Here is a 17,317-nt window from a genome sequence, read left to right on the forward strand (position 1 = left end):
GAGTTCTTTTGGCTGTGGTGATGTAGAGGTGTACTTCAGGGTGTTTCAGTACACTGTAACATTACTTTTAGCTGTGGTCAGAGGTGCAACAGACTTAAAAAAACCTTTAACCTTTTCTGACATCTGCAAAGTAAGTAGTGTAAGCTAAGGGATCTTTTAGCAGACATGGCGAGATAGTTCAACAAATCCTGCACGTGCTTACTGGGCACTTTGCTCCTTCTGAGTCAAGTGAACAGTGTTCTCTCTCCAGGCCTGTTAGCATTAACAAGTTATTGATTTGGCTCCTCGTTATCCCACAATCACCAGGCTGTAAAATGAAGTGTTAATCTACTAGCAGGGGAAAACGTACAACCTACGAGTGTGCATTGCTTGCCTTTATTAGTGCTTAGCTCAGTTTCTCTCCTAACTTCAGATCTTCATGTCTGCAAACGACACATGTTGAACCACAGAAAAAAATACAGAAAAAAAAGACAGAGGAGGACATACTGTTCAGTGAAGGTCTCTGACTGAAGAGATTTCCTTTATGAAGCCATGAAGCGCAGAGAGATAATTCATTAAGGTGCCTGGAGCAATGGAACCAAGGTCTACTAAAGCACAACAGGAAAGCTTCCTTCATTTACTGCCCCGAGGCCACAGTTCTCTACAAAAGCCGTTTTGAACTTTTTCACCCTGGGACCTGAATAAGAAATGTAGACTGTTGTGTCTGAGATTTGAGCTTAGGAACACGACTGCAGCTCTTGTTATCTGCAAGCATATTTTAATCACAAACACCTACGCTATGTCAGAAAAAGGGACAAGGTGCTCAAAGATTCATTATTTATTTCATTTTTTAATGTTTGCTTTTTATAGTTCCTATGATTGATTGGCGACAGCACGACAAGAATATTAACATTTAGAAAGCGCTGGAAAAAGTAAATAACAGATTGAAGCAGACAAACTGGGCACACACCAGGCACAGATGCACAAAGTGAAGGAAAGTGAAACTGTGAAGCATCTATGTCTAATTTCTTTCAAAGTTGTCTCTGTCTCCTCCTTTAAATGAGACTCTGTTACAGTAAATGAAGCATAAACAGCGAGCCTGTGTCTACATCCACAGATTAGTGCTATGTACTCAGAAAACCACTTTCATAGAGCTCTGTCAGCTGTGTAATTCAAGTTTCTTTTAAGAGTGATGATTTCACAAGCCAGTAATAGCATATTTACTGGCATAGCACTGTTATTGAAAACTCTGAAATGGTTATAAGCATGAAATTGAATACAGAAGAAGAGTAAAATTAGGGGTTTTTTTGAGGAGGGGGAGAAATGCGACGGTGTAACAGCTTCCAATCTTTGTATTAGAGTTAATTCAGAGAGATTCAGTGCAGTCACTGGAGGCCCTTACACGCAACTATGTGAACGGTTAAATGCCATTATCAGGAAAACAACCTAATTAATCATCACATTCTCATTCCCCCTTCCCCATTGTCTCAAAGTTTGACTTTCTAAGCTGTCAGAGAGGTTAATATAAAGCCATAACTCAACTTTCATTCATTACAAGAGAGTTGGATGCTTTTGTGCAACAGCCTGTCCTCTACATTTTGTCTCAGGTGCAAATAGATCTTGGTTAGTTTCTATGGATACACAGGTGAAAGCTAAATATAAACTGTACAACAAGCATGTCTGTCTCAAACACTAATTTAAACCTGTATCATGTTTTAAAGGAACACTGTGTAAGATTTGGGGGATTAGTGGCATCTCAACTGAAACTTCTCCCGATTAGAATTCCTTCAGTGTTTATTCTTCAGGAGATTTTTACTGACAGCCGAATAATCCGCAGAGGTCCCCTCCTCTCCGAAACAAACAGACCTGATTAAACTGGTAAAGAAACTACAATAAAGCAGTAACATTACAAGTCAGTGTTTCTCCTATTCCGTTTGGCATGTTGCAGACAGGCCAAAAGCCCAGTGCCTGCTCATGTGTGCTCACCTTGTTTCTGATCCAGATGTTCAGGAGGGTTTTTACCATGAGAAGAATGATCTGCAGTGGTCTCCTTCTCTCCAAGACAAATAGATTCAGTGATTTAAACTGGTAAAAAACACTGACTAAAACAGATTCACGTTAAAAATCACTGTTTCTCTGAAGCTGTTGCAGATGCATGTTGCAGATGGACCTCTGGCCTAGAACCTGCTAATGAGCGCTCACCATTCTAAAATGGCCACTTTAGAATGAAAATACAGACAGTACTTACTGACCCTCATGCCGACAAGAAGTCCAGTGTAGTTTTTTAATCCACAAAACTCGTTCGGGGTATCAGCTAGCTGGATTTTTTCCATAGACTTGAAGTGCATGGAACCCACAATTTGAAAATGTAATAAAACACACTCGAGAACTAGCACCACCACTAGCCATCAGCTAGTCTCGCGCGAGTTGCCATGTAAACACAGCACGCCTGCAGGCTAACTGACCGTGGTGAGAAATTATGCTATAAAAGTGGAGTAAATTACGTCTTTTCCAAGTCAATTTTGCATGCCGCGGCTTCAGGGCACTTGGATTACGACGGACGAGCCGTTTTATTACATTTTCAAAATGTGGGTTCCAAGCACTTCAAGTCTATGGAAAAAATCCAGCTAGCTGTTATCCTCCGATACCCCGAACGAGTTTTGGCATGAGGGTCAGTAAGTACTGTCTGTATTTTCATTCTAAAGTTCTTCTGAAGTCATGAAAATGCAACAATTCGTATTTTCAAGCAATTATATTCTAAAGAAAACACCCCATATCATAGTCCATTTCTACCAATATATCCCCATAAATCCTCCACACTGGATTGCACCTGTATTGTACCTTTAAATGTCCTTCCTTTATTTACTTGTTTTTTTTTACGTGTTGACATTTTATAGACCCATTTTTTATTGATTGTATCTTTTGTTTTCATTTCCTCCCCTTCAAAGCACAGCTGTACCTGACAAGAGCTTTTCAATAAAAGAAGTCTTACTGTTAACTGTCAAAAACAAGGTTTTATTGTACATCATATGAGACATTAAGCTTTGCAATTCTGTTTTGGAATGAAAACTGTATCACTCCAGTTTTGATGATTGTCACTTTTTAATGTCAGCTGAAGGAGGACGTGCGCTTCTTCCCTGATGAGCTGAGGAAATTTGACAACTTTTATGTCAGTTTGATAGACGAATAGCAATCAACTGAGAATACAAGGTGTTTTTAGTTGCATTACCTCAGAAATTGGAAAGTTAAGGATTAAAAGTTACATTTTACTATTGTAGAGAACACATTTACATTTAATGCTTTCATTTTAATGTCTTTTTAAACAGTTTTCACCTGACAGCAAAGAAATTTATACGTGTGTGAACCCAGCAGAGTCATTAAAAAAGCCTTAATAGGATGTGTGTGTGAATGCAATGTGAATGTATTGTGTGTCACATGTATTTCACATAATGAAACATGCAATTAATTGGCTCAACTCAACTTCAGGGGTAATCTCATTTTACTGTCACTGAGCTAAGGCTTCTCTTTTATAGTATGTCATGCTCTAAACCACCTCAAGTTTTATAAAACATTACTTATACAAGTTTATTTTTTTTTTTTGTAATCATAACATTATCAAGAACATTTTCAGCACGTTTCCCTTCACCATTGTATGAGTGCTGCTGTGCAAATGAGAAAAATGAAGCTAAACTTTGCTTCATAGACACAAGCAGGGAAGTTAGGTTTTGTCATGACTTCAATTTGGACTGATGTTTGCTTGGTACATTTAAGATGCTCATTAAATATGCACTAGAACTATGTCCAGATAGTACAAGCATGTAGGGCTGGTTACTGAACTTATGTACTTTTATAACACTGACTGAATTACTTCGATACTATAAAGTAACACCACTGGTGACTGGCTGTCGAACTGGAGGCAAAAACATTATGTTACACCCTGAGAAGGGGCTCACATATGTATACAGTATGTGTGTTGTATTCTGAGAGCATTGACTACAGTGTGTGTAGCTGTAAAAATGTCAAAGAAGAGATCAGGCTTGATGCCAGTAGTTCATGATGCAATATATGCAGAGAGGACATTTGTACCATGACTGGCAACAGGACGAATTTGATAAAGCACTTCAATGTGCATGGAATCAATTTAAGAGCAGAAAGTTGCTCCATCTATATCTCAGCATTCAAGTCCTCCCAGCATAACAGAGCTGGACCCAGCTCCCAGCCATGGCTCCTCCGCAGCCTGTAGTCTCCTCCTCAGTGGTCAGGTGAACATGCAGTAAAATATCTGTCCCAGAGCCCTGAGGCTGCTGTGGGGTGAAGAGGACAGTCATTGGCATTCTGCAAAACTGAGTTCAGGTGACTTTTTAACATCAAAACATCTTTAAAACTGCTCTGAGTTTGAAAACTGCCAACGAGCTAAGCAAATTAAAGATGAATTAAATTGGTAACAAACAACCATCGTCCTGGAACCTGTATCAAAGTCAAGATATCCGTTCTGGTATTGAACATTTTTGAATAATACCCAGCCCTAAGTGTAAGCAATGTTAACAGCACTATTGAGGTCATGTTAATTAGTGTTTGCTGATGGTGGAATTATGGAGGCTGCGTTAAATATTTTTTGTAGCTTTCCAAAACTGACAATTGGACAAGCATGCACACTTTCTGCAGTGATTGGGCATCGTGTTCAGAGCTGAGACAGTAAGCAAGATTTGAACTACTTTATCAAGCTCTCTTAAGCACCTCTTAGTCGTGAGGGGAGCAGTGGAACTAAGTACCCTTGCTTTTCACCCTTTTCACCCTGCACTGACTCCAAAGTACCACTACGAGGTCGTCCTCTCAACACTCTGAGGCCGTTGTTGTTTGGGTATCGCTTTCTATTTGGAGTGCCTCGGTCCGTCTCTGTTGACTGTAAGCAATAAGTGATGAGCCTCCACTCTCCGCCGTCCCCGTGGCAAAGAGACAGGGAGAGAGGGGAAATCTAATTATTTCCCTCCCATGGCCCAGCAAGCCTTAAAGGTTAATCACTGTCCGTCTAGCTAATTCTGTCTGGGTACACTGCAGTAATTACAACACCTCGCTCTCTCTCGTCTGCTCTTTTCCTCTATTGTGTACCTTGCTTGCTCCAGCGCACTCTTCAGGCTCTATTATGTTTGTCTTCCTATATAGATGGTGCACCTCTCTCTCTGCTATTCTCTCTCCGACATAAACCTATATACCAGAAATTTAAAATAGTGCCTGGGGCCTTTACCTTGCTAGCTAATTGCAAGCTAATGTTTACCTGTTGTCTTGATGAATTTTGCTTAATTGACATTTACTTAACAGTAGTGCCACGGGTACAACAACACAGTCCAACTACATTCACCACTCTAATGCTCTGAGTTTCTCTTTTTAACAGGGACACTGTTCAAACAGGGCGGGGCAGCATGGAGAAAATCAAATATCACAATATTTGTGACCGAATACACTGATGTTGATATTGTTGGGTTGGGTTGACCATTGATGCTTCAACAAAACATTAACAAGGTAACATTTCTGATAGCCAATCATCAGTAACGTGGATATGACTAAATGGGTAAAAGTACATACGAAACTTCAGGTCATACGGTCAAACAAATCTTATCAACATTTTTAAAGTGACGTAGTATAAGAGCTGATTTTGTCATCAGGAGGTGGAGGGGATGGTGGATGGTGGGACATCTAGGCAGGACGCCAAGCTGAAAACCACTGCAGACCACCGTCTGAGATCAACAAACAACCGGACTGGTTATCCTACTGTAAGTGCTATATCTTAGGCTTGCTTGAGTGTCTTGAAGATGCATTTCACCTCTCATCCAAAGGGTTTCCTCAGTTCAACCAAGCGTCTTCAAGAAACTCAAGCAAGTCCAGCTGCTTACGATATCGCACTTAGGATTACCATGACCTGGATGACTGAGAATCTTCACCAACTAAACTGGTTGTTTTTTTAGCAAGTCATCCCTGCATTTCCAGCAGCTTTTAAGCCAACAAACGTAGGTACTTTTTTAGCAACCCATCGCTGTGTGTCCACCAGGGATAGTGCCATGACAAGCAGCTGTTTTTTTACAGAGACATCACTGTGTTTCCTGCCGGGATAGTGCTGCAAAAGCAGTTGTTTATTATCAAGACACTCAGTACGTTTACATGCAGCTTGAGAAAATCGAATTATTGGCTTAGTCCGACTGAAACCGGACTTTTAAATGCATGTAAACAGCTTAGTCTGACTGAAATTGGACCATCCATAGCTCGACTAACACACCTAGATAATTCGATTGAAAATCAAACTATTGCTGCATGTATCCCCTTAGTACGACTGGAGTCGGACTCGGCGTTCTGCACATGCACCACTTTTTCTTTCGCAGGCTTTCACCCAGAAGAAGAAGGAGATGACGTAGCAGCAGTGCAGTAACTCCCGGAAAAACAAACAAACACCATGGCGACTGAGAAGCAGAAGACGGGCGGGGACACTACATCCATGCTCCGACAGCTAAAGGAGCTAAACATTTTGAAGTTTATGGATGGTAGGAAAATGCAAAACGCGGATTTATTTAAAAAAGTTTCTGAACAAGAACCGGAACTAGTTCAATATGCACTATATTGAAAAAGGACACAGCGCTGCCAATCGAGGCGGAGACAGACGTACTTTGTCAGAAATTTGAATTTCTCTTCTGCATGTATACTCAGACAATACGAGAAGTCCGTATGACTGATTAGCTGAGCCAATAGCTTAGCTCGATGACTGCGAGCAGGTATTTCAAGCCAAAACATGATGTTTATCTCACCATAACCACATAGGTTTTGTGCCTAAACTTAACCATACTTTTAGCACAGCGCTGTTGAAACATAAAGAAACATTAAGTTTCAACATATCTGCAACATCATAACATACGTAATGCAGCCGGAGTTTTCAAAAAAGTACAATGTCAACATTTTTTTGAGGTGATTGGGTTGAACGCAGTCTTTAACCAGGGGGAAAAAAACACATGCTTTTACAATATCCAGTCTCATATCACAGTTTTGATAATCATATCAATGTATGCTCAATGTTCCAACTCACCTATTAATTCCAGTTACTTATACTTTTTTCTGTCACTATTGAGATACTGTCAGTAAAACTGAACCCTTTCTACCCACATGTTTCACATTTAAAGTCTTCCAGTGGCTCAAATATCTGCAGGAAGCGTTGTGTTTACCTGAGAACAGCAATGGCAAAAAAAAACAACAGCAGCAAAATACAGAGGAAGTAGTTAATAAAATCATAATGCCTTTTATTTGGCTTTCATTAACTCAGCTATTTGAATCCGTTTTTTATTTAAGGATTTGCAGTACGTTATAGATATTTTTACATGTAAAGATAATTCATACCTAGATATTTCACAGATACAGATATGTATTTATCTTCCATCAGATCTCAGAGGGAGGAGGGTTTCCTTTTCTCACCTCCTCTCTTTCTCACACTCCTCACTTTCCATTTTTTCTGTCTTCTCACCGCCTCTCTCCCTTTCCTTTTCTTTCTCATCCTACCTTCTCGACACCTACTGTCTCCCTCTCTCCCCACTCTTTTCACCATCCCTCCTCCTCATTCTTTCTCTGTCTTCATCATCATCTTCTCACCACCACTCCTCTCCACCTTCTCCCTCTCACATTTCTTTCTCTCCCTCTCTGGCTCGGCTTCCTGCTGGTTACAGCTGTATTTCCCTCTAGCAACAGCTCGAGGAAGTGTGCCTTGGGCCTGGAAATACTCCACCATCTCTTCTCCTTCCAATTTCTCGCTCCCTGCCAAAAGCATCTCCAGAAGCGACAGCTTAGGAGACTTAAAATACTTCTGTTTCCCTCTACTCCTTTTCTCACTGTTGCACATTCTCCCCATCACATACTCTCAGTGATACAGCTGGCAGATACAAGAAACTTCAAACAATGCTTACAATAAAGCACAATGCAACCACCGCTATCAAATTAAAACTGTTTATATTTTTAGAATTTAATTCCTCACAAGACCTTATCCTTGTTTCTAGCATTTGTTATTACTTCCTGTGATGATTTTCATGAGTTTATACATAATTCATGTCATGCAGAACAGCATGTACACCTAATTTTCTCAAATAAGAACATGAAAAAAACGTTCCTCTTCCTCCACATCTTCTCATTTCAAATTTCTTCCCTACTTCCACTAATATTCCTCCGTCCTTTCTCCCCAAGGCCCAGCTCGGCTCTACTAACAGGCTGCTTCCTGCTGAGGCCAGCGGCCTATCGCTGCTGAGGCAAGGTGGGCTGTCGCTTCCCATATCATCAATACAGAGGAGAGGAGGGGAGAGGAGAGGAGAAAAAGAGTGGCAAAGATGAGACAGAGAGCACGAGGAGGAAAAGGATGGGAGGCTGAGAGTAGCCCTTAGCGAAGTGTCATCACTCAGCTAAACTCTCCCCTGCACTCTCTCTTTCTCTTTCTATTTTCCACTTGCTGGGGGACCAAAACAGCAGCGGGGGATAGGAGCTGCTTTATTACACTCCAAATGTTTTCCAAGAATTTGGCCGGAGTGACAAAGATCCCTAGAATTTGTTTCTCAGCCCCTGCGGCAAGGCCCTGTTTGAGAGTCTGTGGGCAGACGGGTGCTGATGGAAGTAGGGGTGGTGTTGCGGGGTGGTGTTGTGGAGTGGTAGCGGTGATGGAGGAGGGCAGCTGCTAGAATTGCCGAGTAAGAGACAAGGGAAGCTGAGAATCACGGGGTGAGACGGAGAAAGCAAGGAGAGGATGGAAAACAACAGCCAGGCGCATTGTGCCAAGTGTGAAGTGCGTTGAGTAGACAACAAAGAAATGAGGTTAAAGTGAGAAACTGCAGGGTGTCACACTGCGCATATAGAAAAATATTAATGGGGGAGGGGTTGGTCCCTTGTGTAACAGCCAACAAATGTGTTATAATGAAATGCAAATTCTGTAAATCATAAGCAGCAAAGTTAACATAGGGGAAAGCTGAATGTTGTTGGAGCACATTACATATGTCTTTGATGAAAGGTCACATTCAGCAGAGGTAATAATGTAAATCAGTTGGATGAGTATATTGTATATTTTGTGAATATAAAGCATGTTCACATCTCAATAATTCTGATTTGGTGGGCAGCGTGGTACAGTGGTTAGCATTGTGGCCTCACAGTAAGAGGTTCCTGGTTCAGCACAGGGTGGGGGTTCGAACCCCAGGGTAGGGGAGCCCTTCTGTGCGGAGTTTGCATGTTCTCCCTGTGTCAGCCTTGGTTTTCTTTGGGTACTCCTGCTTCCTCCCACAGTCCAAAGACATACAGGTTAGGTTAAATGGTGACTCTTAATTGCCTGTAAGTCAGCCCTGCGATAGTCTGGTGACCTGTCCAGGGCGTACCCCGCCTCTCGCCCAATGTCAGCTTGGATAGGCTCCAGCCGCCTGCAACCTCCAACATGATAAGCGGTTATGGTAAATGAATGGATGAATTGTGATTTGGATTATGCTTAATCCAAACCGCACTTAAATATAGTTTGAGGTACCTGGGTTTCATCCGCAGAGGTCTCTTCCTCTCCTCAGTAAGTATGTGACTTGCGGCAAGTCAGTTGACAAAAGTTAGCCCGCTAGAATGCTTGCAACAGTACACACAAAAAGGCCGGCGCTCTGATCATCCTGCTATGTTGGTTTGGGTGTAAATATCCTTTCTACTCTAATTCTGTTTCCATGGTTTATACCAATAGCTACAAATCTTCGTTATCTCATGCCCTCTGGATTGCTCTGTTGAATATTTCTCAAGACTCAAAACTTTCCAGGCAATCCCTTCCTTTATTGGACAAACTTTTTACTGTAACAGAAGTGGTTTCGACATTCTATCTGTAATTCTTTCTAATAATAAGCTAATCTTTTATAGGAAGGTCATTTCTTAAGAATGTATTCTAAATTCACGCTACTCAGTGCAGATCTTTCTGCCAAGCTTGATAAACTGTTAATCTCCTCTTACAGTAACACTGACTGTGTTTCCTTTTTTGAGTATTAACCGCAGCTTGCAAAACTGTGAAGGTATTTGTTCTTCTGTCAGTGGGCCAGCACTGATTGTCTTCGTGCTTGCGTTGGAGTGAAATAGCACCTACACATATTGTGGAGATGAGTGTCTTGCATGCAGTAGGTAGACTCTAGACTCTACAATCATGCCCGAAATGTGACGTGAAACAACTTCCCAGCTTAACAGCAGCCTGAGTTATTACTTTCCAACCTTTGGGTAAGTACGTGATGCTGTCAATCCTAAAGGTCCCTGTGACATTTTTAATTATTATTAGGCTATGTTGCAATGTTTTGCATAAGGATGCACCAATCCATTGATGTGCCAAGTCTGAGTCAACAAGAAGGCATAAAACTAGAATTGTCGCCTAACAGTTGTATGCCTCCGCAAACTCGTCAAGTTGCACTTACAGTTTACATCCATGTCTGTGAAAACATGGATGCTTCACACACATCTTCCGTCCAGCACCATAGACCATCTATAGTACAATCAGCACAGTTTCAAGATGGACACCCAAGATTAGTGTCACCTATTCAGTATCTGACCCTCTGTTCCCAAATTGTGACATTGAGTAATGGCCAGTAAAGTGTTTTTGCAGAAGATTATGATGAAGCTGATCTTTGACCTTTTTCATTATTTTTATCCTGCTAGACATTTGTGTGAAACTTCTTCATAACTACCGAGTTATGGACAAAAACATATTCTTGATCACAGTGATCTTGACCTTTGGCCATCAAACACTAGTCTGTTCATTCTTGAGTCCAAGTGGACATTTGTACCAAATTTGAAAACAGTCCCTCAAGGCCTTTTTTGAGATATCACATAAAGAGAATGAGACAAACAAGGTCACAGTGACCTTGACCTTTGATATTATGACCACCAAAAACGTATCAGTACAGTTTTAAGTCCAATTGGACATCTGTGCCAAATTTGAAGGAATTCCTTCAAAGCATTCTTGAGATAGCAGGCTCACAAGAATGGGACGCACATACAGACGCATGGACAGCCGAACAGACGTACAGACTGACAGATGGACGGACAAACAACCCAAAAACTAAGCTAAACTAAACTGGCTATCATCTTTAGAAATGCATTTAGCATTTATATCAGGCCTCAATAAGAGATATAATTTTGGTAAGGAGGAGTGAATGAAAACATTACTTTATTGGTTCATAAAAAAACTCCACAGGCTACACATTGTTCTCAAATGACAGTGGCTTGACCCCCATCCCCACCCCCCAAAAAAGGGCACTTTGAACTTCAAGAGGCAAAGGGACAGGTGCTCAGGCACCCTCAGCCTCACCCTCTGTGCGTGCCTGGCAAACGCATTGGACCTGAAGCTTAGTCACAAAGTGACAACTTGCAGGGCTACCTGTGAAATGCTGTAGCTGGTGAGGTGAGCTAATTGGGCGAGCTGCCAGCCTGGCCAGGCTAGCACTTGTCAGTAGCTCCCATAGCTTCTTTCCCTTTTATTCACTGATCTGTTGTGTTTACTTCCCTCAGGCAATCTGCTCATCATTGCACACCATTTGATTCAATAAACATTATCAAACAGGGAAAACAGGTCAGGGCTGTCAAGATGGCTTGCTATTGGTCAACGCTGTTCGCTCATCAACTCTATGGTTAACATTTGCACAGATTTATCTTCTCAAGCAGATCCTCTTATCACGAAAATGAATTGATTTCACTACAAAATTTTAATCCTGGTATGTCCAGGCCTCAAAGCTGCACCATGTTATCATGTTGCAGAATAGCTCGAAATGACACAAAGACATATCTATGGACTTCAACATCGAGAAGTCAGCATATATAATGACCGCTCTGTGATCACTTTACACCAAAAAATACCAAAGGAGAAAATCTGTCCATGACTCTTGTTGTTGTATAATCATTTCTGATTCATCACTTCCTGCAAGCTTTAAAACATGCAGTGATTGCCATGACTACAGATGGCATGCACATAAATGCTGTGCAGTAAATGATTTGAATATTTATCAGAATGTGAGATGTCTGTGTCCTTGTGAACAATCTTTACCCGCGAGAGATACAGATACACTATGTGCTCTAAACACCTGCAGTGTTTTGAAGCATGTGACTGCAAATGTACAAACAGTATTATAGTGAAACGTCTCCAGCATGTTTTATGTGTTTTATGATGGACTGAGGGTGAGATCGTGTGCTGAAAAATCTACCTTGTGTGAGAAGTTGAAGGGTCCTGACTTCCTCCCGGACGCGAAGCTGCAGGACCTGCTGCAGGATGTGCTGCCTCTGGGCTTCCTGCATGATGCCCATTCTTTCCAGCTTTCTGTCTGTCAATCTCATCAGAGCCCGCCCTAAGCAGAAGCAACAAGACAAAGCTGAAGGTTAAAGCTCCGTTTGGCAGTTTAATTTTGGTGTCACAGGGCGAAAACCCATGATAAACTTTGAGCATATTGTAAATCAAGTGGATGGAGAGAAAACTAGAGTTTGCAAGCTTCGGAAAATCTATACTGTGAGGGGAGACTTTGGCCAATCACAGGTCATTTCAGAGGGCGGTTCTATTGGCTGTTTTACAAATGAGATGCACGTGCACGTCCCTTCAGTGAAAGCCTGATTCAACAGCAGAGAGTCATGCAGGGAAAGTTGCTATTCCAGCACTGGCAACAACTGCTTACAGTACAAACCCACCCAAAAAGGAAGACTGACTTATTACCAGAGAGTCAGAAAGAGAGTCTGACAGTCATCAAAACATGTCAACATCAACAAAGTTTTTCAGAGATGGAAAAAAAATGTTGCTAACAGTTTAGCCTTCTGCTAACTGGGGCCAAAGGCTCATGGCTGCAGCTTTAAGGTCACGTTTATGTAACTAATATTAGCTCGAGCCCTGAATCACAGCGTGTCCTCCGCCTCACTCCCCCCCACTACAGACCACCTCACCAGAAAGAGAGCGGGCAGCAGCTCTGAAGACGAACCACTAATCAGCAGCCACAGCAACATGAATCCAGCCAGCATAAACCCCAGCTCCAGGGGACCAGACAGCCTCAACTCCCAGCCGGATTTAGCTAATAGGTTAGACCCAGGGCTGTCGCTAACCACTAGCCCGCTGTGAACCCCAGTGCTGGGGAGTTTGCGCTGGCTGAATTGGAGCTGCTACATCCACTGAAGGTTTGGCTCCCAAGCTGCTGCCAGCTTCTTCCGAGGAAGATGTCCACGTCGGCAGAGAGTGAAGCGAAGGGACGGGGGGTGGCTAATGTTAGCTTGCTAATTCTTGTTTCATTTGTGGTCTGTGAACACGGGGAGAAATTGTGGCAAGTAGGGGCTGAGTGAATAATCTGTGTGCAACTGTACGCTGATATCAGACAATGTATGGGAAACGCTGGGTAAGTGTATGAAGCGCGTGCATATGCCTATAGTTGTCTGGTGGAAAGGGCATGGGACAGAGAGGGTGGTTGACTTCCTGTTGGGTTTACTTACTTACTGGGATGTTACATGTGCCTCCCAATTTTTTTGTACATCTAGGTGAAACGCACCGCAGAGGTTACTTTGCTGAAGTTTTGTAGGGCTCACGACTGAGCCGTTCTGTAATCCCTGGGCACGAGGCAGATAAATCACCCAATTTATCACCTGTTTTGATGCATGTGCAAAGTTTCATGCTTTTTAAAGCAACTTTAGCCCATCAAAAAATGCAATTCATTTGGAGGAAAAAACAGAGTCTTTAGTTTTAGTAGAGCCTTCGCTACAGCCTGTGGTTGGTGCTCAGGCCTCAAGGAGGGTAGATTTTTAAATTCTGTTTTTTTTCTTGTCCAGATTTCTGCCACCCCAGCTTTAAGGGACAGGAGTAGCACGAAGCCGGGAGAATTCAACATACACAGTTGGAGACACTCTGAAAGGGTACAAATGAAGCATTCATGTCAGTGGAGGAACAGAATAACAAAACAAACACAAACAAATATGGTCATAGGTTTTTAGCCGCACTAATTGTGCTGCAAATGTTGATTAAAACATTTTTCTGACATAAAAAACAAATTGTTTTTAGGAACTGTTGCCTATTATGTGAATGCCAATTAGTCTTGAGACCAGCAATGTGAAGGCCATTCTTCTAAAATGCAGCACAGGTTTTACATAAATATCAGTAGTGTATGTCCCTTGAGCAAGAAACCCTCATAGCTCCATCCCTAATTGCAAATCCTTGTATAAAATCCATGATTTAATCATCCAATCAGTGTCGATGAGAGGGATTTGGGCTGTTGGTAAGATGCAAGTCGAGTATGGTGTAATTATTAACGCTTGTTACGAGTGCCTTTGTAACATGTGGGATGGTAAGCAGATAGGATGATAATTCAGGGTAATTACTAGGCGTTTTGGTTGGACCCTGACAGCTCCCTTTGCTCCTTTGCCCTGATGTCTCCCTAGGCAAGAAACTGGCTCTGATTGGGTGCCAGCCGAGGGGAATGATCAGTCCTGATATGCTCATGGAGGTTAGTCTGTCACAATCTTCTCCCTAATTTTCTCTCTCCTCTTTTGATCAGCTATTTCTGCACATGGTCTGATCATTAACAAATATGAAGCTTCATTCAATACTGTTTCATGATTTAAATATGTACTTGCTCTTATTCAGAGCTCCTTTTTAACGCAACAACAGAGAGAAAAGGCAGACTTTATCATTTTATGTCTCTTGACTTGTTTGGGCGATCTATTGTGGATCGTTAGGGCAAGCAGAGCCCCACGCTACCACTTTGCTACCACAGCACAGAAGGGAGTAGTTGGGAAAGCTAAGTACCCTTAAGTGTTGGCGGTATAACGTTGATTGTGTTAGGCCAATTTTCTCCTGCCTTAACAAAAGCAGCTCCTCGCACGGTGCTGTGGCCAGATGGGGCTAAGATGTCAAACACAGTTAAGATGCTTCAACGCAAAAATGGCACTGAAAGTACCCATTACATAAACACTGGGGAGCAAAGTAGAGTCATAAAGACTTAGAAGTGAGAGAAGCATATTAAATGGGAGAATGGAGAGAAAAAGATTAGTGAGGTGGAAAGAGGGCTGATGAATCGGAGGCGGGGTGGAGGGTGGAAAGTTGGGGGAGAAGAAGGAGATGTACAAATTGACAGAAGAAAACCAACGTGCACATGCTGTTATGAGTCTATAAATATTGACCAACCATCACTTGGCGCCTCATCCTGTAACCAAAGATAGATCGGCATGGCAACAGAGGTTCACTTTCTCTCTGCTTCAGTGATGTCTATCTTAAATAACAGCAGATACAGGAGATACAACACAGCTCTCTGATCAGGAGACACACAGATGGTTCACACAGCATCTTTGATAATCACTGCATTTAAAAAAGAAAAAAAAAAAGGCTTTGGATCATTTATTAAATCATTCACATGTTGACATGGAGAGACAAAACTGATTTTTTGTTACCAGCCATAGCTGCATTTTTAGCAGCTTTTAATCCGCCAAGCATTGGTGTTTTTTAGTGACCTGCCACTGTGTTTCCACCAGAGATAGTGCCACATAAAAATTTACCAAGACATCACTGCAGTTCCAGCTGGAATTACACCAACATAACTAGTTTTTTTAAGCTGAAACATATTCTTAACCATAACCAATTGGTTTTTGTGCCTTAACAACCACACATTAACCACAGTGTTGCTGACTAGAGTTTCAATGTGTCTGCTACATAATAACGTGCAGATGTAATGTATCGGTGGTTTGCAGAAAGATACAATGCTAACATTTATTCTGGTGACTGGTTTGCTATGCATGTACTAATATATATATTTTATATATGCCCTTTGTCTTGCAAAAAGTCATTCACAGACAAAAAAAAGGTACAGTATGTTATCTTACATAGTGATGTTAAGAGAGTTGTATCTCCTTGCTAGACCTTTTAAAAAATCCATTGTATTTGAAAAAGTTTTACATTATGGAAAATGCACTTGCTTCCTTGCTAGGAGACACTACTCATGTCTGCTCAATGAATATGGAGCTAATCCCAGCTGCTGTCTATCTTAGCTTTGTACAAAGACTGCGGGAGAAGGAAACAGCTAGTCCTAGGGTAGCAAAATCCACCTACCAGGGCCTCTACAGTTCACTAGCAGAAACTGGGTGAGAAATAGTCCATAAAGTGGTATAGCAGTACTACATAATCCCCTCCAAAATGGTGAATTCACCCTTTGTTGGCTTTCTGATTGGTCTGCTGACCCACCAACCAGAGTGTTCCACCCCATAGCAACAGTTGCTAACGTACTGGTACATGGTTAAAGGTGTGCTTGGGGTGTCTGCAACAGTGACTTGAGATATCCAGAACGTATTCCCGTAGTAGCTTTTATTTTTTATTTATTTTATAAGAGATGATGTGATCCAACAATGTTACGCTAGCTACAGACTGTTGTTAGCTCGCTATGCTAACCTGTTGGGAAGGCCTCAGACAGGCCCGGCTCGTATTAAACGTTAACTTGCTGGCAACGTTAACGTTTGTAGAGGACAACATTGCTATTTATATAACGTCAGCTAACTAAAGGGTGAAGTGCACATTTTCACACTTCAGTTTTTGTACGGATTAAACAAATCAGACATAAATGATATTAGTGAGCTTTAGAAGTGCTGCTGGGCAGACTCTGGATGGGGCCAGACCAGCTGTTGCCCTCTCTTTCCAATCTTTATGCTATGCTAAATTAGCCTTCTGCTGACGGTAGCTTCATACTTAGTGTACAGACATTTCAGCAGTATCAATCTTCTTCTAATCTTATTCTTTACGTTCACCATGTTTTACAGAAATAAGGAAGGTGGACTTCTGAAACATGCCAGCAGTTAAAAGTCTTGACGATCTCCGTGGACAAAGACCCACTTCCTATGTAAATATAAACGGCTCATTCTGAGGTAACAAAAACACAACAATTCTTATTTTCAGATGATTATACACTAAAGAAATAATACTTCTTATATTATATTCCATTTCTGCAAATATATCCCCCTAAATCCTACACACTGGCCCATCAATGAAACCCTTCAATTATGATTTAGGATTAAAGAGCATTTCGCATGAATGTTTCATTCATTTAATAACTTGAGGAGGTGTTAATACACCAGGCCTGATATCATCGAAAAGCTTAAAATAATAAGTGTATTAATGTGGGCAGGTTGAGTACAGTGGATAACGGCAAACAAACTGCCAGTTCTGGTCGGTGGGTGCCAACGCTTCCAGTCGGCGAGGCAGTATCAACAGGGTGGAACAGCTTCTGTAAGGAGTCCAAGCTTTCACTCTCTCGCCCTGCAGTTCTGAGCCATTGGCTTCGACAATCCCACCAAGCCTCAGCTGGGAATTTTTCAAACCACA

The 17,317-nt window shown here is 41.8% G+C and overlaps 1 protein-coding gene across 1 annotated transcript in view; it reads right to left on the minus strand.

The window, feature by feature from the left end:
• Window positions 1-8,552: 8,552 nt before the first annotated feature.
• The window catches only part of samd12 (sterile alpha motif domain containing 12), a 70,219-nt gene continuing 61,454 nt past the window's right edge, over window positions 8,553-17,317 (minus strand). The window contains exons 4-5 of the mRNA XM_050035174.1: window positions 12,192-12,332; window positions 8,553-8,701 (exon numbers count right to left, since the gene is read on the minus strand). Coding sequence (XP_049891131.1) covers window positions 8,553-8,701; window positions 12,192-12,332 — 290 coding nt within the window. The remainder of the gene's footprint in view (window positions 8,702-12,191; window positions 12,333-17,317) is intronic.

This window comes from Epinephelus moara, chromosome 22, assembly GCF_006386435.1.
Source record: "Epinephelus moara isolate mb chromosome 22, YSFRI_EMoa_1.0, whole genome shotgun sequence".
NCBI lineage: Eukaryota > Metazoa > Chordata > Actinopteri > Perciformes > Serranidae > Epinephelus > Epinephelus moara.